We start from the raw sequence: 23,515 nt of genomic DNA on the forward strand, positions 1-23,515 counted from the left end.
CCAGCTACGGGTGTGGCCCCTCTTGGATACTCTTCATTCAAACTGAGTTCAGGAGCCAGAATATTAGGCCAGCACAAGTATTTCAGTAAGAACGTGGGTGGTCTGCTATCAGGATGCCCAGCAAACAGGTGCTGGACGTCCCTGGAGAGCGGGCCGAGGGGCTGCCTGACTGCCCAAGGAGCCAGTGTGCCTACACGCCAACCTCATGTTCATTTCCTGAGCTCTCACTGCTGCGCTACAAAGCATCACGTCCCTCTCACAGATGACCCGGCAGAGCTCAAGGTCATGACCCTGGTGTTCCAGGTCATCTAGGCCCGCCCCTTTCAAGGTCTGCTGTGCCGAGATGGGAGCAGGCCTTTGCTGCTGGAGCTCTGACCTTGCAGTAAGCCAAGGCTGAGACGTAGCCTCTCTGTGCCAGGCAGGCTGGAAAGGAACCCTTCCCCCACTGATGGACTAACAGGGTGAGAAGCTCTCAATAGACAGTCGTTTGAATGGAGTTCATTCTGCCACCTTCCGTGAAAATCAAGTGAAACACCGCCCAACTCACACTAAGCTTGCTGTGTGCAGCTACTAAGGAAACACGTTCCTTTAGCTCACAAAATCTGTACCAAGCAACTCCCCGGAGGCCAACATCCTCTGCTCAGAACCAGGAGAACCCCTGTACTCCTGCAGCATGTGAGCTGTGTGTCTAGCCACACCCACGAGACTTCTGGTGCCTAGCTGTCTACTTTGAATTCTCTGTCAGCAAAACACCAGCCAGGGCCTGGCATACACCGTGCTGAATTTTACACCTTAATTGCACTCCTAACATGAGAGGATTCTAAAACACTCTGAGCTGCGTTCCTGTGAAAATGGCTCTGCATAATCTTAGAAAGGAAGGGAGGGGCTATCTTCAGGGCACCCAAGCTCGGGTCTTTTGTACACCCCAACCTTCCTCACACCATTACTGATTAGCTGCCAAAACCTCCAGAGGCAGCCCGTGGGTGCCCTCTGCTGGCCTTTCTGGATAATGACTGCACAGATACCATGTAGTGTTCGACTCTTTACTAGATGTTATTTCAGGCAGGTGCCCCGGTTCTGCCCCAGGAACGTGGATCTCCTCTCCTTATAGATCACAGTGAGGTTTCTCAGAACAGCCCGAGGGCCTGGTGCCTCCGAGTCCCAGGTTCAGAAGCAGAACTGGAAGGCTTCAGACACGTGTGGCTTCCACGCATCCAGGCTGGGCAGCAGGGACGAGAGGCCCATGACGTGCCAGGTCTCTCCGTCTGACACCTTGGAGGTTTGGTAGGAAAGCAGCTGTACACGTGCCTCTGCCAGAAGGCCTGGGGTTGGGCAGAAAGGAAAGCCCAGGTTAGCATGGCACATGGGGGAAGAGGAGAGAGAAGAGGCCAGAGTAGCGAGATGTCCGGTTTCTGTGACCCAGGCCGAAGGGCGGAGGATGGGAGGGGGCGGCGCTGGTCTCCACAGTAAGGAGCTGCCATGGCAGGATAGATGGCTTTCCTCTACGCCAGCCTCTTAGCCAGGTGAGGCTGCCCTGACGGGAGCTAGGCCAATAGCGAGGAAGCAAGATAATCAGAGAACCGTCCTCTGGGCGGCTGGCAAAGATGATGAAATAAAGTCCCCCCAGGGTCTGGGGACGCATCCTCTGCCAAACCTGGATGAGACCCAGAACCCTCAGAAGTCCAGGTCCTGGGAGACCAGGGCTGCATCTCCTGTGCTCTGACACATTCTGTGAGGCTGGTCACCAAAGCCCGTAGAAGAAATGATCCATGAAGTAAACTCCAGGGATATAGAGAGTATGCGGGAACATGGCGAACTTGTGCCATGGCCGGGGGTAACTGGCACTCTGCCCACCTCTGCCCACACTACTCTGTGACTTCAGATGAGCCACTCACTTTCCCTGTCTGAGCTGTTTCTTTCTAATATCGAGGAAATGGTTCTGCAAGATCCTCTGTGAGGCACATACAGACACGCCCTGAGGCACAGAGAAAGGCCCAATCCCAGGGAAGACCCCATCTCTGCCTGCCTCCCCCCGCAAAGCCTCCTCACCAATCATAGTGGGCAGCATTACAGGGTTGGAGGGCGGAGCTCGGAACATGAGCAGGGGCTGGCCCCGGCGTAGTGGCACCTCTGGCCTGAAGACAGCTCCGTTGAGCATCTGCAACATTGGGGTGGTACCCTGGACCAAGCCCACAGCTTGGTAGGGAGCACCTACCAGGGCCACAGTCAGGAGGCCTTCCCCACTGCCCTGCTCCCCTGGGGCCGCCGGGCTGTGGGAGGTAGTGACCTGCAGAGAAGACAGACGCACAGTTGAGCAGTCCAATCACACCCAATTGCAGGGACTCGAGCCCGGCCACCAGCTCAGCAGTCTGGGGACAGCAACAAAAGGGGAGAGATGCATGTCTCCAGACTTGAGCTTCTCAGGACAGTCAAGATGCCCCATAAAGGGAGGACCAGCTGTCTGATTGGCTGGCAAGGAAGGGTAGGAAGTGGGAAGCAGAGGACCAAGCACTAGGTAGCTGACCAGCCTGGTCCTTTCTGCACCAGCATCTAAGTCAATGGCCTGACTAGGATGCAGGAAAGGGGGTAAATGTGGCAGGGCAGGGAGAACACTGTTCTTAGGACTCTGGTCAGCTTCAACTGGCCACCATATAGTCTTTGATTCCAAAGGGGAGTGAGGGAGGAAGCCACTAGAGGAAAGCTCAGGGAGTGGAGGAACCTGTTCCCAGGGTTTGCAAGCACCTCTCAGCTCCACTCAGATGCAGCCTAAATCAGCTTTTTTTTCTTCAGTTGTGAAATGGAGGTGTCTTACACCGCCCATTTAGGCCATTTATCCATCTATCCATAGTTTTATGAGTATGAGCTCTCTCCATTCCACTCAAACATACGGCCACTCCCTTCACAGATGAAGGCATTAAGGCGGGCTCTCACCGATGGGCTAGCTCTCACCACCGATAAGCTAGCTCTCACTGATGGACAGACAGATGGTAAGCAGCAAACCCAAAGAACGAAACTGGGAACAGGCCCTTAAAGTGCGGGGTAGAGCTAGACACAGGGGCACAGGCCTGTAATCCTAGCGTTTGGGAGGTGGAAGCTGAAGGGTCAGAAGTTCAAGGTCAACCTGGGTTATACAAGACTGCACCCCCCCCCCAAAAAAAAAAAAAACAAATAAAAAGAGGGGTGACAGAGCAGTGCCCAGAGTAAAGAGGGTGCGCACATTGAGGCCAGCCTCTTTCACCAGTAGCTTAGCATTCACCAAATTCACATCTGCCTGCTTTGACGCTTCCCTCAGAAGGCCGACAATGACCGCAGGGCTCAGGCAGTTCCCAGCGTTCTTCAGAGATGCTCCTGGAGACACAGAGGGTTACCCCAAAGTTAATTGTTCACTAGGCACCACAGGAGGGGGCAGGGGACCACTGGCACGTAGCTCTCAGCGACAAGGCTCTTGTTGCCCTGGGGACCCCAAAGGCAGGCTGCAATGGGCACTGTCATTCCTTGAGAGTGTTAAAAGCCAGCTGTGTGTAGGGGGGGGAGAGGGGGTCCGAGCCCAGAAGCCTGGGATATTTTAACCAATTTGAGAAACTCCCCTCCAAAACTGAGACCATCCCGACTGGTCTCCTTGGCCCGCCTGTCTTCTCAGAAGATGCTTGGAAAACTGTGTGCTCCCACAAGTGGCTGGGGATGGCGACCCCTGCAAGCTCAGAGGCAGAAAGGTGACACTAAGGTGACTGTGTGACCAGTGTCCTGCTATGCTTCCTCAGGGGCTTGGGAACCCAAGGCAGTGGGCGTGACATCCCCTGGCTCCACCTATCCCTGATAACCTTGGTGTTCTGGGTTTACCTGCCCTGCCCAACCTCATGATCTTGCCCCAAGTGTCAGGTGCCAAACAGGCAACTGGGGGTGCGGGGGAGGCCCTGTATAGGATAAAGGGAGGCACTGAACCCTGTCTGCAGAGTGGTGGACCCACTACCAAGGCCCCTGAGCCACACAGAGTCAGGTAAAACCAGAGCCACACAGTTTTGCTGACTGATTTAGATTCTCTAAAGATTCCAGTATCTTTTACACGAAACTCTCTGGTCTCGCTTGCACGGGGAACTTGTCTATCCTAAAAACACTTCATAATCATGATCTGAGAAAATTAAGTACATTTTCCCAGGGAGCTTATATTCCACTTACATACATTTTTTTTTTTGTCCAACTCTGTCGTAGGTTGAGCTGTACCCAGAGCAGGGCCCAAGTCCCCTGAGTCTGCCACTAGCTCTGCACTGAGCACTGGACACACCCAGCAGATATAAGTCCACAGTCCCTATTCCCCATCTCTGCAGGACCCCTAGCTCATGCTATGGGTGCAGCCGGACCTGGACTCACCTTGTGTAACCACCTGGATGGTCCCTTTAGGGGAGCCAGCCCAGGCGTGCATGAGCGTGCCCAGCGCTTCTGCCAGACCAATCCAAGGCTTGGTGTGTGGAGAGAAGGCGCTGGTAAGGGCCTGGGCATTTACCTGCAGGAAGAGGGGAACAGGGTGAGGCTGAGAACCTACTCAAATGAGGAACTAAATCAACGCCACGTGGCCAAGAGTCAGCCTACCATGGAGGGGCAACTCAGGAGATGGGTGACAATCACCCAGCAAACAATGACTTATCCCCATAGGTGAGAAGAGCTACAGAGCCCGGCTGCACTATGCGACCAGAACAGGGACCGGAAACCTAGCTTCTTCCATTGAGCAGCACTGGGACTGACGCCCTCTGTGGGAGATGGACATCCTGTGTGATGGACAGGGGTCTGTCTGGACAGCTCAGTAAAACACAGAAGTCACCGGTGTACGGAAGCAGAGTGGTGGTTCTTGGGGGGGGGGGGGCGATCTAATTTTCCCTTTTTGTGTTGTCTTGAGATGGGGCTTCACTCTAAGGTCCAGCGAGGCAGACCTCCTGAGTGCTAGGCTTATAGAGTGAGCCACCAAGCCTGGCTCATTTTATTTTCTATTTTGATTATTTGAAGCGACTGCTCATATTTGGTCACTGAACACTATGCTCGGCTACCATAACATACAAAACCAGATTCAGACAGTTCCAATGAGTCTACAGTATGCTTCAAACAGCCACTTATGCTGAGTATGCAGAGGCATGCTGGGAAACTGAGCAGCCAGAGTCGATTGGAAAGGCCCTGGACATCCCAAGTACAGGGTCTCAGGGCTTGGACCTCCCTTCTCCCAGGGACCAAATAACAGAGCTTCCTTGTTCTGAGGTAAAATTCCCGCTCCCTTTTGTGGCTCCAGATGCTTTGGCTTCCAAGCAGGCATCAACAATTTTTTTGAGGCTACTTAGAAAGAATGTATATAAGAAGGATTTAATTAGGAATCTGGGTTTTAAATTTGCCTGCAATCTCAGCACCAGGGAGGCCAAGGTAAGTGGCTCCCCCTGAATTCCAGGCCAACTGTAAATACAGAAGAAAACCCTACAAGTCAAATCCTCACTCCACTGACAAACAAACAAAAACTTGGATTTGATGAAAAAGAATCAAATAAGCAGCTATGAGATGGGAAAAATGTAATAATTCTGTTCTTGGTTTCATAGTTATCACTAGAAGAGTCAGAAGCTGCAGCTAGACACGGGGAGGAAAAGCAGAGGACTCAGAAGACTAGGGAACAGACTCAGAGCAGAAAGGCTCAGCTAGGAAACCCCAAAGCAGGCCTCACACCTCACTGGAGGCCACAAATCCCAGCCCAGGGAAGGGCTTGCTTCTATGTACTTCTGTACTTCTGTGAAGTAAAAGGGTGTGCAGTGATCCATCTTGAAAAATAAATAGCAAGATGCCAGGGCAGAGTCAGGTGCCTCTGGAAACCAGTCTGGCCCCAGGGCTCATCTGTGCTATGGTCAGAGAACTGGAGAAGATGCAGGACGAGTCAGGGAGGAATTTCCTCTCCCAATACAAACATTTCTTTCCAAAGACTATTGGCAGCTGGGGTAGAGAGCTCGATTTGCTAACTTGGTTGTGAGACGGACAGAATTCCTATCTTACATAGGATGGCAGCCCTCTTTGTACTCCGTGGAGCTTGTGTGAAGCAGCCTGTCAGAAAACGTCATGTGATCTCACCGCCAGCTCACGATAGGTGGCTACCTCAGAAGGTTCCCATGGAGGGGGCAGAAGCCTGCCTTTGAAAAAGCTGAGTGGATCGAGCTTTATCAGGTTGCCCAAGAAGGGGGATATTCATTAGCAGGGCATCAGCTGAGGCGGGAGAGACGGTCTGCTTTGTTCAGTCTTCCTTCTCTGGTTGGATAATCCAGCCAGGACCCTAATCAAAGTCACCTGCTCAGAAACTCACTGGGCAGCCAGATGGGTAGGAAAAAGTGCTGTGGCCTCAAGGAGCCAATGCGGTGTGCAGGGGAAAGAGAAGACGGGCTGGCCGGTGTCACCTGGCCGCCATGGGCTCTGCAGGCTCTCACACCACAACTGGCCCTCAGCCTCCTGACTGTCTCAAGACACAGAACTGAGCCATCTTTCGAGACAAAGCCCAGCTGAGTGAAACTGTCCTTCCTACCACAGTTCTGTCCCAACCAGTGACCCTCTCTAGGTTGTGAGGCAGCCAGGAAGGCACGGGCCCCCCTCACTCAACCAGTCTTATATGCTGTTTCTTGCAGATGATCAATTACATGTCTGGGGCATTCACATAGTCAGCCTGTTGGTCCTCAGAGATCTTAGAATTCAGCACTAACCAGGTTAACAAACCCATGATAGCACCTAAGAATGTAGTTAGTGCGTGTGGCAGCACACACCTTTAGTCCCAGCACCTGGGAGGCGAAGGGATCCCTGAATTCAAGGCCTGTCAGGGCTACTAGTGAGACCTTGCCTCAAAAACAAACAAAAAACAATAAACAAAACAAAACAAAAAACCTCAAATGACATGGCTAGCAAAAAAGGAGGCAGAGCTGCAAGGGCCCAGAAAGCGTTGGTGAAGGAGGGAGAAAGCCTCCAGGAAGAACTGTGCTTTCTTAGTTCCGTGTCCTCTACTGGACCCCGTGGGGGGTGGGGGTGGCGCCTGGTATTCACCAGACTAAGCAAGGGGGCTAACTAACACAGCAAGGGTTTTAGAAAGTAGGAAGACTGGTTGGTTACGGCAGGGTGAGCTCTGACCATGGGCACACTGCAGTGTTGAGCATACCCCCCAACACACACACCCTGGGCCCTGCTCCCTCACCCGGGCAACACAGCCTCCCTCCCAAGGCATGTGGACAACAAAGGAGCCTTTCATTGGTGCTGAGCCTGGGAAGGCTCACAATCTCTGCAGTGAGGCTACAATATAACGGCTCAGAACCCAGCTCCTGGCTCCAAGGCCTTGGCTATCAAGACTATAGGAGAGCAGCTCCTGCCACCCTGTGAGCCAACTCAAGTACAGCCTTGGGCTCCGTTCCCAGGCCTCAGTCCGTCCACCCAGAGCTGCTGTGTCTGCTCTCTTCCTGGACTCCAGACCCCAGACCCATGTAGATATACTTACAACCCCTGCTAGAGACTTTCCCTTCACCATATCCACAAACTGGATGGCGATTTCCTCCCCACAGCGGCTCTGGGCCTCCTTGGTGCTGGCACCCAGGTGGGGACAGCTGATGACATTCTCGTGGTCCACTAAGGCCCGGTCCCGTGGTGGCTCCTGCCCAGAGAGAGACCTTTAAGTTGACCATGGTCTGGCTATATTATATATTCTCTGCTGTTCTTCACACTGAATTTTGAGAATTGCAACGATTTGAATCCCGGCCTCCTAACGGTGGGAGAAGATGGTACATTATTAAAAAGATGGTCCTATACAGGGGAGCTGGTGATATACCATGCACCCTGGCTGGGAATAGACAAGTGCCATGGGGTTCAGAGAGAGCCAAGTGACCTGCCACAGTCTCACAGCTAGGACCTGCATTCACGCCAAAGGCCACGCTCTTTCTCCCGGGCCACACCGAGGGGCCCTGATGCTGAGATAGCATCTCTGAGGAGAGCGGGGCCAAGGTAATTGGTGGAGGTGTACACTCTGCACTCTATGCTGGGGCTGAACCTTTGCACATGCTGGAAGAGCGGTCCACACTGGGGACTGCCATCACCCCTGGGTTTCTGGCCCTTCCTAGGAATGAAGAGAGAAAGAGGAACACTAATGGGTACTGGGCAGGCCATGTCATTGGCCATGGGGTTGACTCAAGTATCAGGAATGACACACTAACTCCTGTGTTAGGGCTAGAACCCCTAGCCTCAGTTTATCTCTGTCTTCCCCAAGTTACCAATACAGCAACAGGCTGACCAAGAACGGGTCCTATTTTAAGACCCGGGATTTGCAGAAGACAGCAGAGAAAAGGCCTCCTCAGAACCACAGGCGTGTTTCTTGGCAGCACAGCTTCCTCCGTGCCAGAAACAGTAAGCTACTGTCCGGTGAGATGCTACCTTTTCTTGCCTGTGGCCTCTCGGCTCCTCACCTTTCCCCTCCAACTTGACACTGAGGCTGGACTTACCTCTGTGAACACATCCAGGGCGGCACCAGCGCACTGACCAGACTGCAGGGCACGGAGCAGAGCACCTTCATCCACAATCCCTCCTCGAGCACAGTTTACCACTCGCACGCCCTTCTTGCACTGGGCAAAAGTGCTGTCGTTCAGCAAGCCTGGGAGAGAGAGGGCACGTCGCCCACTGTGGCGGTTCCTGACCTGCCCTCTCAGCACCGGTTCCCTGAAGCCACCTCTCCCCAGAGGTCTCTTTCTGCTGGATAGGTACCTTGTTCTCACCTGTCTTCAGGGATGCTCTGAGATCATAGACTCTGTACCAGATATGGGTTAGACTCAGGCAGTTCTGAAGATGAGCGTGCTTTGAGTGGGCTCAAGAACCAAAATACCCCTGCAGGGTGCCATGAAGCCTCCACACGGGACGCTAGTTGTGTCTGTGCCCAGCTCATTCACATACCTTTGCTTTTTCAGCTAGCTCAGCCTCCTCCATCGAGGGCAAGCACTTGTGACAAAGAGCCACGGTGTTTGGCGGGTCCTCACTAGGTCCCTGTCTACACTTGCTCAATGGTATGTGCAGAAAACCCACACTAAGAGCCTACCTGTGGTGGAGGGCAGGAGGGGAGTGTGGACAGTGATGAAGTCACAGAGAGGCCAGATCTCCTCGAGCGGCAGCTGCTGGACACCAAAGGAGGCCGCGACTTCTGGAGAAATGATGGGGTCATAGCCTACAGTCTGGTCAGAAGCGAGAGAAGGGAGGCACCTTTACCATCAGTGTTGGTATTGTCAGTACCCGCACCATTTGCTAGTAGTGGGTACCACATTAAGCCTAGCTGAATCCTCTAGTGTAATTCTCAGGACAATACAGGGCGCTTAGGGCTACTCTCCTGCCTCTGCAGGTCAATGGGAGGAGGCTTGCAGAACTAGCAGGGAGCACAGTCAGACAAAGGAAGGCTGCCTGTCACCAAGACCCAAATGCAAGTAGATGCAGGAGCAGCTCATGTGTGGATGGACAAAGTGGAACTTGGGAGCCCTATGGCAGGAGCGCTGGTGAGGAAGGGCTCAGGGATGATCACCAGGCCCACTGTCCCAGCTACGCCAGCAGGTGCCTGGGGTTGAGGGTGATGGGTTGGGGAAGGAGTGAGCAAGCATTGTCCACAGAAGCCAGAGAGCACAGGTTCAGCTTCTTCCAAGTCCCAGCAAAGGTCATGCCTAAGCAGCCATGCAGATATAGAAAACAGGTAGGTGGGGGTGGTTTAAAATAACCAAGACCTAAGCACTCTCTGCTTGATCTACCCAAGAGGCCTTCCCAGGCCTCCCTCCTGAGCTCAGCTCTATGGGCAACTCTGACTTTGGAGAAAGAGGTACTAGAGCCCTAAGAATAACGAAGGCAGGGCAGTCCTCGAAGGCAGGTGTGCCTGCAGCATCTAAGAAATGGCTGGAGCCAGGAGTCCTTCCTCAGCTGCTGCCAGCCATATGTCAGAGTCCTCTAGAAGGGTGAGGACCCCAATATAAGAGCCACTGGAGAGAGGACTTCAGCCACTGGCTGCTCTACCATGAACTAAAGCAAAACTATTTTGAGAGAATCCCTCTGAACTCTTCGGGAATATCTCCATAGTGGACCCAGATGTAGGTGAAGACAGGGAAGAAATGAGGCCTCCTAGAGCGGTTGCTACCTCTGTGGGGAGGAATTCTTCTCCTTCCTGTGCTTTTTAAGTCCTCTGCTACATGGTATGGGAAGCACCTGAAATTAGGGGGCTTCAGATCCTGCCTTTCGACAGATAATACAAAGACTTCTTTCTCACACACTTAAGAGCTTCGGGGGAAGAAAAAGAAAAACACCCAAATGGTTAAGAAGAGGTTAACACTTTGGGGCCACGTTTTGCATCATTAGCCTTGTTCTAAGCAAAGCCAGGGAGCTCCCTTCCCCCATTCCAGCCACCAGGGAAGGCTGGAGGAAAGACAAGGCTTCTTGGGGCCCTCTAAGGAGCACAGCGTGGAGCACCAAGGGCGCACATATTTCGAAGGCCGATTCTGACATTTTTACTGCTCTCTGAAGGAGCCCATTCGCTTCTGGACAGAGAGGGAAATGCTCAGGGAAGAGATGAATCCCTGGCCTCATCCTCACAATTCGCCTTTGTCTGCTGGCGCCAGAGACGACGAGAACAATGGCCCCATTCATCTCTAATCCAGATGTGTTTTCTTCTCATGTGCAGTGAGGGTAGAAAAGAACACCAGAGATCACAAAGCCATGCACGACTGAGTGAGCTCACAGCCCTCTGTGGTCTTTTCTACTCTTGGGGACCAAGGCAGAGTTCAGGGCTGATTCCCAGGCCCACTGTCCCTGCAGAGCCAGCAGGTGCCCGGGTTGAAGGGCTGGTAAGGGCCTGAGTGAACCTTGTCCACAGAGGCCAGAGAGCACAGGCTCAGCTTCTTCCTCATGCAGAGATAGCATCTCACTGATCTGGAGGTAGCTCCCATGAATGAATCTAGCTGGGAGAAGCCCTGCTTCTGTTTTTTTTCACTAGTGATAACTAGAGCATTAAAGACTCAACTAAGCTAGAGTTCTCACGCTAGGAGACAACGCTGGTGAAAGAGGACACAATAACATCAGGCCCCAAAAGCCATCTACCTGCCTGCCTGGTTCCTACATGTCCTACCAAGGCTCAGCTAGCCGCTATACAGAAGCTGGGAGCACACTGGTTGGTTTGTGTCAACTCGACACAAACCTAGCAACATCTGGAAAGAGGCAATCTTAATTGAGAAAATGCCTCCATAAGATAATTAATGACTGATGGGGGACAGCCTAGTTCACCGTGGGCAGTGCAACTCTTGGGCACTGGGTCCGGGGGGTACAAGAGAAAGCAGCCTGAGCAAGCCAGTAAGCAGCACTCCTCTGTGGCCTCCACATCAGTTCCTGCCTCACTTCCTGTTTCTAGGTTCCTGCCCCGACTTCCCTGGATAATGAACTACAGTTAATTATTTAAGAATTAACTTAGAACTCTTAAAAAGAATGACTTAAACTCTTTCTTCCACAAGTTGCTTTCGGTCACGGCGTTTTATCAGAGCGGTAGAAAAGCAGCTAAGACAGGATGTTTCCTCAGTGGTCCCAGCATCGCCTTGCTCGTGTTACAGAAGGCAGAGCTGGAAGGCTCATCTTCCAGCTCCAGGGCTCGGCTGGCTCAACAGAGGATGGAGAACTGAGGCCTTGAAGCTACAAGGGCTCCGAGACATGACTGGTGGGAACCCAGCTTCCTCCTTCCTCATCGCTGTGTTTTGACTGAACATCCAAACTCTTTCTGCCACCACAATGGATTTGAACACAAACTCAACAACTATGACTTCAAAGCTGCTCAGGTGAAGGCCCAAAGCCCACCATGCCCCCCCCACCCCACTCTCCTTGACGCCCTCCTTACTCCTGCCTTTGACCCATGGGGCTGTCGGAGGTATGAAGGTCACTGACCTAGGGTAGTTAAGAATTCTGGGTGCCAGAGGGAGTGAGATGGTTTGGTGGGTATGGGTGCTTGCCACCAAGGCCGACCACTTGTTTGATCCCTAAGAGATACTGATGGGATACTGGTAAGGAAGCACAGGGCTCAGCTCCGACGGCCGGGGCCTAGTTACACACCCTGAGACAGATGCCAGCATAAACAAGTTGAGTCAATCACTACAGCTCTTATTTAGTAACACATTGAAGGAAAGTGTAAGGTCACCAGCAGGCTACAGGCTGACCTGTGTGTCACCCACCTTGTCCCGGAATCCGTTCCTCTTTAATGCTGTTAAAGTCATATTACCTTTTCCACCAAACACAACCCTGTTAGCCACTATTTGTTTGGTTCGCAAAGGTGTTTTCCAAATGTTTCCAAAGTCCAAATCTGTCTAGTAGCTTTTCAGACCCTCACACAGACACTGAGATACATATCCTAGCTAAACTTCCTGTTAGGAAGAGAACCATTCTAATCTTCCCATGTTTTCTAGGACTTAATTCTTCTGTATACTTGAGGCAGGATCTCAGTATGCAGTCCAGCCATGCACTGAGTTCTTGATCCTCCCTCAGTGTCCTGAGTTCCAAACATGCTCCACCATACTTGGTCAGATTCTAACAACCTCTCCTTGCTTTCTAGAATCCACAAATGATGCCTGGTCCGGGCTATGGGTAAGAATGGTGGCTAAGGCAGTGCTCTGGGCCACCATGGACAATTTTCCTCCCGCCTGACAGGGGCCTTCCTTGAATCCTACACATTGGTGGGGGAGTGGGGGGGGATGCAGCTTATCCCCACAGGGATTATGGAAGAGACCTTTTGAAACCTCAATGTGTATCTCTAGTGGAACAGCCAATAATCCATACCACAGCATTCCCACCCAAGCTTGTAAACATAGTAGGTCCAGTTATATTTTTACCTTAACACCATATGCAACGTGGTGTTCTACACAGGCCTGCAACCTTCTCTGGGCATAGTACACAGTCCGTGTACACACAGAGAATGCAATCTGGGGTGGCATATGCCAAACTAGTGCCACTAAGAGGAGGCTCATGCTGGTAGGCTGATGTGGGAGGCCGTTATCTGTATGAACGCATTTATTTATTACATAATTAGAACAGTGCTTTACGCTGGGCATCCTGGCACATGTCTGCAACCTCAGCACTTAGGAGTCAAGGCCAAAGAGTCCTAAGTTCAAGGCTACCCTGGGTAATTCAGCAAGACCCTGTCTCAAGACAAAATAATGAAAGGGGCTCATGATGTCGTTCAGTGGTATAGCAAATTGTCCCATATTTAAAGATTGTCTTAGGTAGAGAAATATTTATAACTCTCCATGCTTTACCAGTTAAATTACTATTTTCAAAGGGAACAAGACTAGTTTGAAAATGAGCTTAATAAGGATTGGTCTCAGGGCTATGAGATCACTCTGCAGGCACAGGCACTTACTACCAGGGCATATGCCCGGAGTTGGATCCCTGGAACCCACCTGGTGGAGAGAGTCAGGTCTCACACTCTATCTGACCTCCACATGTGCACCAGGGCACATGTGTGCATTCTTGCAAGCATGCGTATGCACACAAATGCACACACAGTAATATAATTTCTTAATGTGATATTCTTTCCTCATCTTAGAACCATGTTATCTTGTTTTCTGTGGCTTTGTTTGAAGACACAGACAGGAGCTAGGATGGTACAGAATCTCTCTGTCCCAAGATGACACTCACTGAAGCCCAGGAACGTCGCAGGGTGGTCAGGGGGTTTGACAAGAGAAGGCAACAAAAGCCATGTTTTAGGGGTTTAAAAGGAATGGTTCAAAACCGAGATAGGCAGGAGTGACCCTTCAGAGACATCTAGACAGAAGAAGCCCCAATAAAGACAGCATACCCTCAAAGTTCTGGTTGTAGTTAAACATGGCTAGATATGGCTGTGCATGCCTCTAATTCCACTACTCCTAAATTTGAGGCAGGAGGATTGCCTATAATTCTAGTACTCCTAAGGGTGAGGCAGAAGGATTGTAAGTTTGAAGGATTGAAAGTTTGAGGCTAGCTTGAACTACATAGTTAAGACTCTATCCTAAACATGTTCAAGCATGTTGTGTGTGATACAAATCTACAGACCAGCAGTAAAGTGAACAGGTTCTTTTTTTTTTTTTTTTTTCAAGACATGTCGTTTCTAGAGTCTGTCCTGGAACTAGCTCTTGTAGACCAGGCTGGCCTCGAACTCAGAGATCCGCCTGCCTTTGTCTCCCGAGTGCTGGGATTAAAGGCGTGCGCCACCACCGCCGGGCTAAGTGAACAGGTTCTTGAGAGCTCTTTGAAACAAACACCTGTCTGAGAAGAATCTATTACTTCTTGACACTGATGCTCAAGGCCCCACATGGCCAACACCTGCAGGTGGGGGAGCAGCTGGGCATTAGCAGGTGGCTGCGTGGGCTCTCCTCTCACCGCTATTATTTGGGAAACAAAACAGGGCTCTTTGGCTAGATTCAGCTACTGCCAAGACCTCTGTTCTACCGCTAGACAAGTCTGGGTGTTGACGCCCTGGGGACAATGGGAGTCACGGGGTGGTGGAGAGCCTCACTGCCTGTCCCCAAGCCACCACATGCCAATGAAATGCTTAGTTGGTTTGTTCCATGCGTTCAGCACTGCTGAAACATGGTCCTTAGCTTTTAGTTCGGAATTCTTCATGGGATAAATCTGGACCTTGGAAAAAGTATTCTTAGTAACTCACGGCACCCTCTGCTGCCCCCTCCACCTGCAGGGGCTGTGTCGAGATTTCTCTTCACCGTCAATGGATCCTGCTGAGCCAGGCCCATTTCTCTCAGGGACCATATAATTAATATATATATATATATATATATATATATATATATATATATATATATATATATATATATATACCTGAGGCTTTAGGAAGGCATGTGATTTAAATAAATACGACACTCAGTGTGGCAGAATGAGATGCCGCCCTGGGGTCTGGGTCACCATCCCTTCAGTGAGTCCTTAGGCACACTTTTACAAATCGTGAGTGTCAGTCTCAACCCATAACTTCCATTCTAGCACTAAGATAGAAGGGGTGATAGATGGGAAGAGCGAGGAGGAGAGAAAGGGAAACTCTATAGTAGCTCTTTGTAATGTTTCCTAGACCTGGAAGGACTGATTATTGTCAAAACAATTTTCTTAATGTTTAACTAAAGCCTCTGGCTGCTGCATGACCCGCAATCCCTGTAATCCCCTCAACAACCACATTAAATGGTTGATGGTGCATGCCCGCTGGCACTCAGTCAGCTGCCTTTAGCTGTCTGGCCTATCTAAGCAGACCTGTATTCAACACCAACCTTCATCCAGCTAGGAACTTCCTGGCTCCCAGAGTTGGAAAAGAGAGGACCAAAATGACTTCTGAGACAGATAGGAAGCTGTCTAGTCATTTCTCATATCAGGGTATACAAACAAATGTACATGCATTTTTAAAAAAGGATCTTGCTATTCAGGCTGGCTTTGAACTCACGAGCCACCTGTCAGAGGCACCTAGATGTTGGGATTATAGACATGTGACACTATGCCCACCTATTAGCACCTTTAATCTTTGCTGGGGTAGTGAGGCTAATAGGAAGGTCAGAAAGCCTTGGCATTAGGCTATAAATCCGTTTTCTAAATTGTCAGAGAGGAGATATAGCGAAACCAGGAGGCCCTGTAGCATGATGGGAAAGGATGTGTATCACAGAAAAACATTTGCTGGCCCACTGAGACTCAGGGCTACTGATACCCAGGAGATGAGGGACTGTATTAAGTACTCTCAGCTTTTGAGTTCAGATGTCCCAACAGAGGTCAGTGATCCCTTCCTCCCTGACTTTACTGCTTATTTGATAAAAAGTCCTAGAGATCCATGTATAGATCTTCCCTCAAGCCTTGCTCTCTCTTCCAATAATGCTTCAGAAAGATCCAAAGAGGAGTCTGGAAGCCTCTCACCTTCATCCCAAAGGACTGCATTCGGGTGGCCACCTCTCTTCCAATTCTGCCCAGGCCAAGAATTCCCAGAGTCTTTCCGTTCAGCTCCGTCCCCATGAACTGCAACCAGACAGGCAAAAGGCAAAGACGCCCAAGTCAGGACCAAGAGTGGGGCTTGGGGGCTGAGCCCAGATGGGCAAGCCAAGGCAACAGCTCACCTTCTTCCGGTCCCATTTGCCATCTTTCATTGAAGCTGCCGCCTGGGGAATCTGCCTGGAAGAACACAGCAGGTTTAGTGGGTCACCCTGAAGATGGCGCCAGGATGGCACAGCATAGCCACCATCTGTGGCATGGGGGCTCAGGTTCAGCGTTACTGTGTGTAAGAGGAGCTGGGACAGAAAGGCCATAGGACATCTGTCTCCAGCCAGGAGGCTGGCACAAGAATCTGATCTACCTCCACCACTGAAGGACAAGGAGAAGGAGTGGGTTTGGCAGGGTTTCTCCTATAAGTAGCAGCCAGACTTGCACAGTTTACAGGGACAAATGCTCCAACGATGGCAGGAACTCTTGCCCTCATCAGGACTTGATGACTTCTCTTGCTTCCAAGGAAAGGGCAGCTGATCTTTCCTTCTTAAACCTCAAGAGAGCTAACCTGAGGCAGATGGGTGCCACAGTCCAAACCCTTCCACGCTGCCCTAAATGACCCTAATACCTCTAACATGTCCACCACCATCCTACCTGCTCCCCATGATGCCCCCACACACTACAGACTAACTCCTTCTACTGGCATCTGGGCAGGTCTGAGTTGCCATGTTTTGTGTTGTTTTGTTTTCTGGACCAGAGAAAGTGGCAGTTAGGGAAATGTTAGAATTTAAGGGTAAGGCATAGACAGTAGAACATGTCTGTCACCAAGACCACATCTGGGAACAGTAAAGAAGAGATGAGAATTGGTGTGCACAGAAGACCTTCTCTAGGCTGGACGCACTGAGAAGTGCTTGGGCCCACACCACTCCTCTCCTGAATGATGGCGCTCATCTCTGCATGCAGGAGGCACTCAGCCAATCACAGGGGAGCAGCCTCAAGAGCAGAATGCCCACTAGCTTATGAGTCAGGTGCTTCCTCCCCAGCAGAGTACAGATATCTTGGTTCACGCGCATCCTCAATGAGGGATGCCAGCAAGGGAGGCTGGGAGAGGGTAGCTTTCTTTAAATCACAGTGTCCTGCCTACTCCTTTAGATAAGCTGGCCCTGGCAGTGGAGGGAAACCAGCACCTCAGGAGTAGGGGCAGGAAGTGGTATTGGGGGATCCTTCTTTGACTCTAACAGATAAATATACCACCGAGATTAATAGCAGAAACAAAACTAGCGTGACGGTCTTGTACCATCCTCCCGGGGGAGACCCAGTCCGGACATCCTGGGAGACCCAGAGACGCTCCTAGTTGAAGCTTTTCTGCTGTGCCTGCAGTCCTTGCTGCTCTCTAGCCCCATCCTCCCCTCACTGACCAGTGCAAAGTCTGCGCTGCTAGGGACTCCAGGGAGAAGTAGAGCAAAGGTCAACTCCCCCAGCAGGAGGGAGAAGATAGGAAAAAAAGAACTTTGTAATCACAGCAGGCCTCAGGCCCCAGCAAGAGTGCTGGAAGCTGCCTGGCTCTTCAAAGGGACTGGTAACAGCTTCAGGCCCCATTTTACTAGAAAGCCTGTGTCACAGAAACAGGGGAGAAGCCTGTTAAGTGTGTGTGTTCTGTCTGCCAAACAACCGCCTGGAGCATTAGGATGACTTCGCATTATGTGCGCCATCTACTTGGTCACTGGACTGTCCCCTCCAGGAGGCCCGCACATCCCAGAATCCTGCCAGAAGAGCTCCCTGAGATAGGACTCCACGGGGAGGCACAAGAATGATGATCAGGTATTTATTGCATACAATATACAATACAGGCCTAGAGGACAGAGTTAGGTCAACGCTGGGGGCCTGTGCCCAGCTGCTCAATCCAGAGTCTCTTGAATGAATTAACAAGAGTTAAACCCCCAAATCTCAATGCTTAACAAGTTGGCAGTAACCCGGACACACATGGCACTTGAGGTTACCGGGTATGGAAAGCATCTCAAGGTTTGGGGACTAGAGAAGGCACAGCACCCAGTGGGTGTGAGGCGTGGTCGTGAGTTGGGAGGAAGGGAGAGGAAACGGTGTGTACACTCTCTGTGTGCTTGGAGTTAGCATCCAGCCTCCCATGCCTATTTCCAAATGACCCGAGAAGCTCCGGGGTATCTGCGTACCCCTGCAGCTGTATCTTTTCTCTAGGTCTGTTTACTTGTGGTAATCATTGACCTACCAGAGGGTGTCTGGGTCATGTGAGAAGTCAGGGACTTACCTGGCCAGGCACATGATCATCCCACAGGTGAGTTCCGCAGCACTGAGGCTGTTTCCATTAGGGGTGCTAAAGACCCAACAGAAGAGAGGTCAGTGGGCTCAGACAAACCCAGTATTCTAGGCTTCCAGCCCTAAGCTCCCACTCTGGCTTCTCTGATCCTCTGTGGCCCTAAGAACCAGGCTCCCTGGGCCGCCCGCAGGGAAGCACCTCACGTGATGGAAAGGTGGGAAGGTGGGTGGTTCAGCTCAGTACACTTTCATTCCAGGGCCCACCCACCTCCATGCCCCTCTGCTCCTTCCTGGAGGAGACCCCTGAGCAAATCTCCGACTTTCAGGCCAGCCTGCTGTCGGGCAGCCCTCATCACGTCACATCTCGGGGTTTTTTGTACCAGGAACAAAGCTCAAGTCTTCATTTCCACTGGGTTGGTTTCTCCTTCTAACTCAATCTATTTTGAACTGAGAAGAAAAAGCCTACTCCTCAAAAACAACAAACAACAAAACACCAGAATAATGTTGACAACTCCCCAGACCTAACACATGGTCCCCCTCCTGCTTCCTCTACCGGGTGTGTTCATCTCTAGGTCACAGGAGTTAAGAGACGCTATTGAAAAACAAAAGGACTCCAAGAGCTTGTCACAGTGAAAGACAACTGAGCTTCCAGCTCTCCCCCTAGCAAGCAGCCAGAGCAGGGGAAAAGGCGGGGCTGGAGGACTGCAGGGACCGGGTAGAATGGGTTATCCTTTAACACTTCCACATCAGGTACTGACCTCTGTTGGGCATACATACGGTCAACACACCCCTACCCTCCTGGGAGCAGGGGGAGGCACAGCAGGATTGGGAAGCAGAGTGGGCCTGGAATAGCTATACTACCCAGGAGCCTGATGCAGGATTGTGCTGTAGTGGCGCGCTGGCCATGATTTTCGCCCCACGCTTCTACAAACACAGCGCTAACAGGGACCCCTCTCCTCTGGGGCCTAGAGTGTTAGGAGAGAAACTGGGCTTTTCACTTTAGACCGGTGCAGGAAAATAAAGGAAGAGACAACATGAGACGTCACTCTAGCAAGAAAGTGCATGCATCTATACAAGGGGCAGGACCACAGAGCTAGCAAAAAAAGGAAGAACCAGGCTGGGGCAGGAAACCAGGAAATCTTGACCTACGGTCTTCCGATTCCTACCCTAAGCTATAGATGTGTGGTTCCAAAAGCAGTGCGAGTTCCATATCCAGAGTCTGCAGACCACAGCCTTGGACAAACCAAGCTGACCCGGGGCCCAGCTCAGACAGCACTCCGAAAGGCCTAACACCTGGCTCTCGTTCCAGCATTTCTTTCCCTCTCTTTTATTGGTCTCCGCGCCCACCCTCAGCTTCCACAACTTACTTCATGACTAGGACGCCCTTCCTCGTGGCGGCCTCCAGATCCACATTGTCCACACCTGTGCCAGCCCTGCCCACCACCTGGAGCTTCTCGGCTGCGTTGATGACATCAGCAGTGACCTTAGTGGCTGACCGAACGATAAGGCCTTCGCAGTCCTGGGTAGGGGAAGAAATATCCGTGTTTATATAGCTGTTCTGTGAGGTACCTGAAGCCTCTTGGTGCACTCTTGGTGGGTATGAATACCACTCATGGACAGCTCTGCCTTCTTGGTGTACTGTTGGTGATGTGGATTACACCCTGCACAGGTATGATGTGGAGTTGACTCTATACAAGTGCCTTGCCAGAACACTCCAGCATCAGCTTGCTGGCGCTAGGCATTTGACTCATCTCTCCCTAGATGGTACCTCTATAAGTACCTGTAGCCAAGAGATAACCCACCCAGTGTGACCAGACACGTGTCCCAGTCAGCACCACACACGCTAACACTCCTGGATGCATCTTTGCTCCAAAGGCGAATTCCAAAGAAAGAAAAGGCAGCGTCTGCACACATCAGTCTAGCCTGGGCTCAACTCTAAGCTGTGTTGCTCCGAGAGGGATGTGGGTTCCAGGCTCAGGTGTGCGAGGCGCAAACAAGACAGGCAGGTAGAGCACCTGGCCATCCCTTTCTTCATCGGACTGCCGGAGAGCAGAAGTGGAATCCAATTCCACACCTCAAGCCAGGCAGCTGGAAGGCAGTCTGTAAATGCTGCATGAGTAAGCGATACGAATGGAAGACATGCCTGCCGAAAGGAAAATGGTTCCTGAGACAAGAACCCACAGGAAGGGAGGAGGGGTGCTTGAGCCTAAGTGATGCCCTCTGCAGCTGCTCAGAGGCTCAGTCAATAGCACACGCAGCTGGGCCAAGAGACCCCCGACTTGGCGTCATTCAGAAAGACATGCTGTCTTTCTGGAGAAAGAACATTCTTTGACCAAACAGGATGGGAAGCCCCAGGAGAGGTAGCAGGTGAAAAAGCCCACACTCCGTCCTACATGGGTGGCCTCAGGCCAGCATGAAATGTTGTAAAGGTGCTAAGCCGCTGCTTATGGGGGCAGGCACTTGTCTGTAACCTCAGCACGTGAGGGCCTGAGGCCCGAAGAGCATGTGTTTGAGCTAGACTACCTCTACTTATTAATTAGTAAGTAAAAATAGATCAAACAACAACAAGAAGACAAATGTCAATTTAAAGAAAACACCAAGAATAAAGAAACACCAAGTCCCAGAGGCCAAAGTTCAGGCAGGTCACTGTGACAATCACCCCATTCCTTATCCCAGACCTCCTCCACAGGTCATGTAAGAGGCTTGGATGAATGGCCCCTCACATCCGGTTTCCCCAGAGGCATTCTCTGCCAGGTCCTAGAGAGACCTTCCCACATCTCTCTTCCACGCATGGATTCTGAAGACAGAGACAGGCCCCAAAGCCGGCCCCGAGGGTGAGCCCCACACTGCATTGACTGTGCACAAGCCTGGAACTGAGGGACAAGTGTGGAGAGGTTAAAGGCCAGAGCTGTGTTCTCTCTGCTGGGAAGAGAGGGGTGAAACTTGTGCTGTGGCAAAGGGTATTGATGGTGGGGGAGGGGTGGCTTAACTATTGGAATGGACCGACTGCTCCGGAGTCCAGAGCAGTTGTAGAATCTATAGTGACAGAATCCAAGGCCAGTCCAGGCAACATGAGACCTGGCTTTAAAAAAGAAAAAAAAAGCACTTCTCTGTAGCTATTGATGCTTCAGGTACCCACATTGATCTGGTCAGGGCTGTGCCTGCCCACAGAGCTCCATCAGGCCACCTGAAGGGCACTTCAAGCCCTTCAGTGGCTGTGCTTTAGATAGAACAGAGCAGGAGATGCCAAGAAACCTTCCCACGTGTCCCAAGTTCATTTTGCAAATGAGAAACACACACCCAGCCACGCCTGATCCTTTAAAACCCAGTCAGGTCTGTAAACCTCCACCACCATCCCCCGGGTCCCAGTGTTTCCTTTCTTCCCCTGGCTTGGTCACTGGTAGGTAAGACAACCAAGAAACCATCCAGACCCAAAAGTTTGGAGACAGATATACCAAAATCTGCCAGCACTTGCCCTAATGGTACACTCACCACCACCATGCGCCGAGAGGGTGCCCCAAACTTCTCTCTAGCACCCTAGCCCAATACTAGACAGAGCCCAGTAAGAAAAAGCATACTGCTCCTGGCACACAGACCCGCCACACTGGCTCCAAAGAAAAGGATTCCTTTGCCTCAGACTGGATTTGACAGCTGTCTGCTCTCTAACACTTAAATTCAGAAGAGCCATCTCATCCTCTCCCCCTTTGTTTTGAGACATGGCTTCGTGAGATCAGGCTGGCTCTAAATTCACAATGTAGCTGGGGATGACTCTGAACTTCTGATGCTTGTCTCCGTTTCCTAAGTGATGGGATTTCCAGCGCGCACTACCACACCCATTTTACGACATGCCAAGGATGGAGCCCTGCAATGCTAGGCAAACTCTCCATAACACGTTTATTTGGCATTGGATGAAATGGCAAACTCTCTACCAACCAAACCTCCATCCCCAGAGCCCCAGATGCCCCGTATTCCGCTGTCCTTCCCCTGATCTGCAGAGCTTCATCTACCAGGCCTAAAGATCTCTGCTCTTAAAGCAACGTTTCTTAGCTGAGCATTTACCTGTATTATTTTTGGCACCCCTCCCTTTTCTCCACAGCCCCATTGTGGGGCTCAGTGCTGCGTATGTAAGCCACGTTAGCATCTCCAGGGGCTGCTTCGTGTTGCTCTCACCGCCACACCAAGAACAGACCCCATCATCCCTATTTTCCAGGTCAAGGAACAGGCTGCGAGAGGTAACCTGAACTACGTCACTGTTACAGATCTAAAATCAGCCCCAAGCACTGTGTCAAAATAGAGTCAGAGGGCCGGGCGGTGGTGGTGCAGGCCTTTAATCCCAGCACTCGGGAGGCAGAGGCAGGCAGATCTCTGTGAGTTCAAGGCCAGCCTGGTCTACAAGAGCTAGTTCCAGGACAGGCTCTAAAAAAAGCTGCAGAGAAACCCTGTCTCGAAAAACCAAAAAAAAAAAAAAAAAAAATAGAGTCAGAGTCACAGCCACGGAGGGACAGAAAACAAATTGGAAAATACCTTGACTCATAGGAGTGGGGAGTTGCTAGTAATGGCTTTTTTAAAAAGGGTACTTTACCGCCAGGTGCTGGTGGCGCACACCTTTAATCCCAGCACTTGGGAGGCAGAGACCAGGTGGATCTCTGTGAGTTCGAGGCCAGCCTGATCTACAAAGAGTTCCAGGACAGCCAAGACTGTTACACAGAGAAACCCTGTCTCGAAAAAACAAACAAAGAGGGTATTTTACATGAAGCACTGGGCTTCTCAACAGCCTAGTTCATGGTCTCCATGTTGTAGACAATAATCCAACCCTGGAAGAAGCTGGGTCAGGATCAAGCCTTCTTAGAGTCCAAGTTTGCAGCCACTTTCCAAAGGCAGCATCCACAGAGACACTGTCAAAATTCTATGGTTACTCCAGGAAAGCCGCTGAGGTTCCCAACAAGCGTCTAGGGTCTTAAACTACTCACCTAGCCAGGCTGCCATGAAGACACAGTTAGAGAACAAAGACAAAACAAAAACAGAACAAAGAGGCCTCTAGGTCGTGGCCTCTAGGTCGTGGACTAGCAACTATTTATGATGAAACACTCATTACATCAACTTGATCAATAAGAATGACTAAGGATCTCCAGTAGGTTTTGGAAAAGGGGAAAAGTTGGAAGGATCGGGAGAAACATAACAAACATGCTGGGAAATCAACAGAAACAGGCACCTAGACAAACAGACGCGTGGTGTGGCA

At 51.2% G+C, this 23,515-nt stretch overlaps 1 protein-coding gene across 1 annotated transcript in view; it reads right to left on the reverse strand.

The window, feature by feature from the left end:
- Positions 1-1,029: 1,029 nt before the first annotated feature.
- The window catches only part of Phgdh (phosphoglycerate dehydrogenase), a 28,109-nt gene continuing 5,623 nt past the window's right edge, over positions 1,030-23,515 (reverse strand). The window contains exons 2-12 of the mRNA XM_038311047.2: positions 19,644-19,795; positions 18,269-18,334; positions 16,119-16,173; positions 15,922-16,020; positions 9,074-9,206; positions 8,487-8,635; positions 7,493-7,645; positions 4,369-4,501; positions 3,218-3,348; positions 2,050-2,287; positions 1,030-1,322 (exon numbers count right to left, since the gene is read on the reverse strand). Coding sequence (XP_038166975.1) covers positions 1,168-1,322; positions 2,050-2,287; positions 3,218-3,348; positions 4,369-4,501; positions 7,493-7,645; positions 8,487-8,635; positions 9,074-9,206; positions 15,922-16,020; positions 16,119-16,173; positions 18,269-18,334; positions 19,644-19,795 — 1,464 coding nt within the window. The 3' untranslated portion in view covers positions 1,030-1,167. The remainder of the gene's footprint in view (positions 1,323-2,049; positions 2,288-3,217; positions 3,349-4,368; positions 4,502-7,492; positions 7,646-8,486; positions 8,636-9,073; positions 9,207-15,921; positions 16,021-16,118; positions 16,174-18,268; positions 18,335-19,643; positions 19,796-23,515) is intronic.

Source organism: Arvicola amphibius, chromosome 14 (assembly GCF_903992535.2).
Source record: "Arvicola amphibius chromosome 14, mArvAmp1.2, whole genome shotgun sequence".
NCBI classification, from domain to species: Eukaryota; Metazoa; Chordata; class Mammalia; order Rodentia; family Cricetidae; genus Arvicola; species Arvicola amphibius.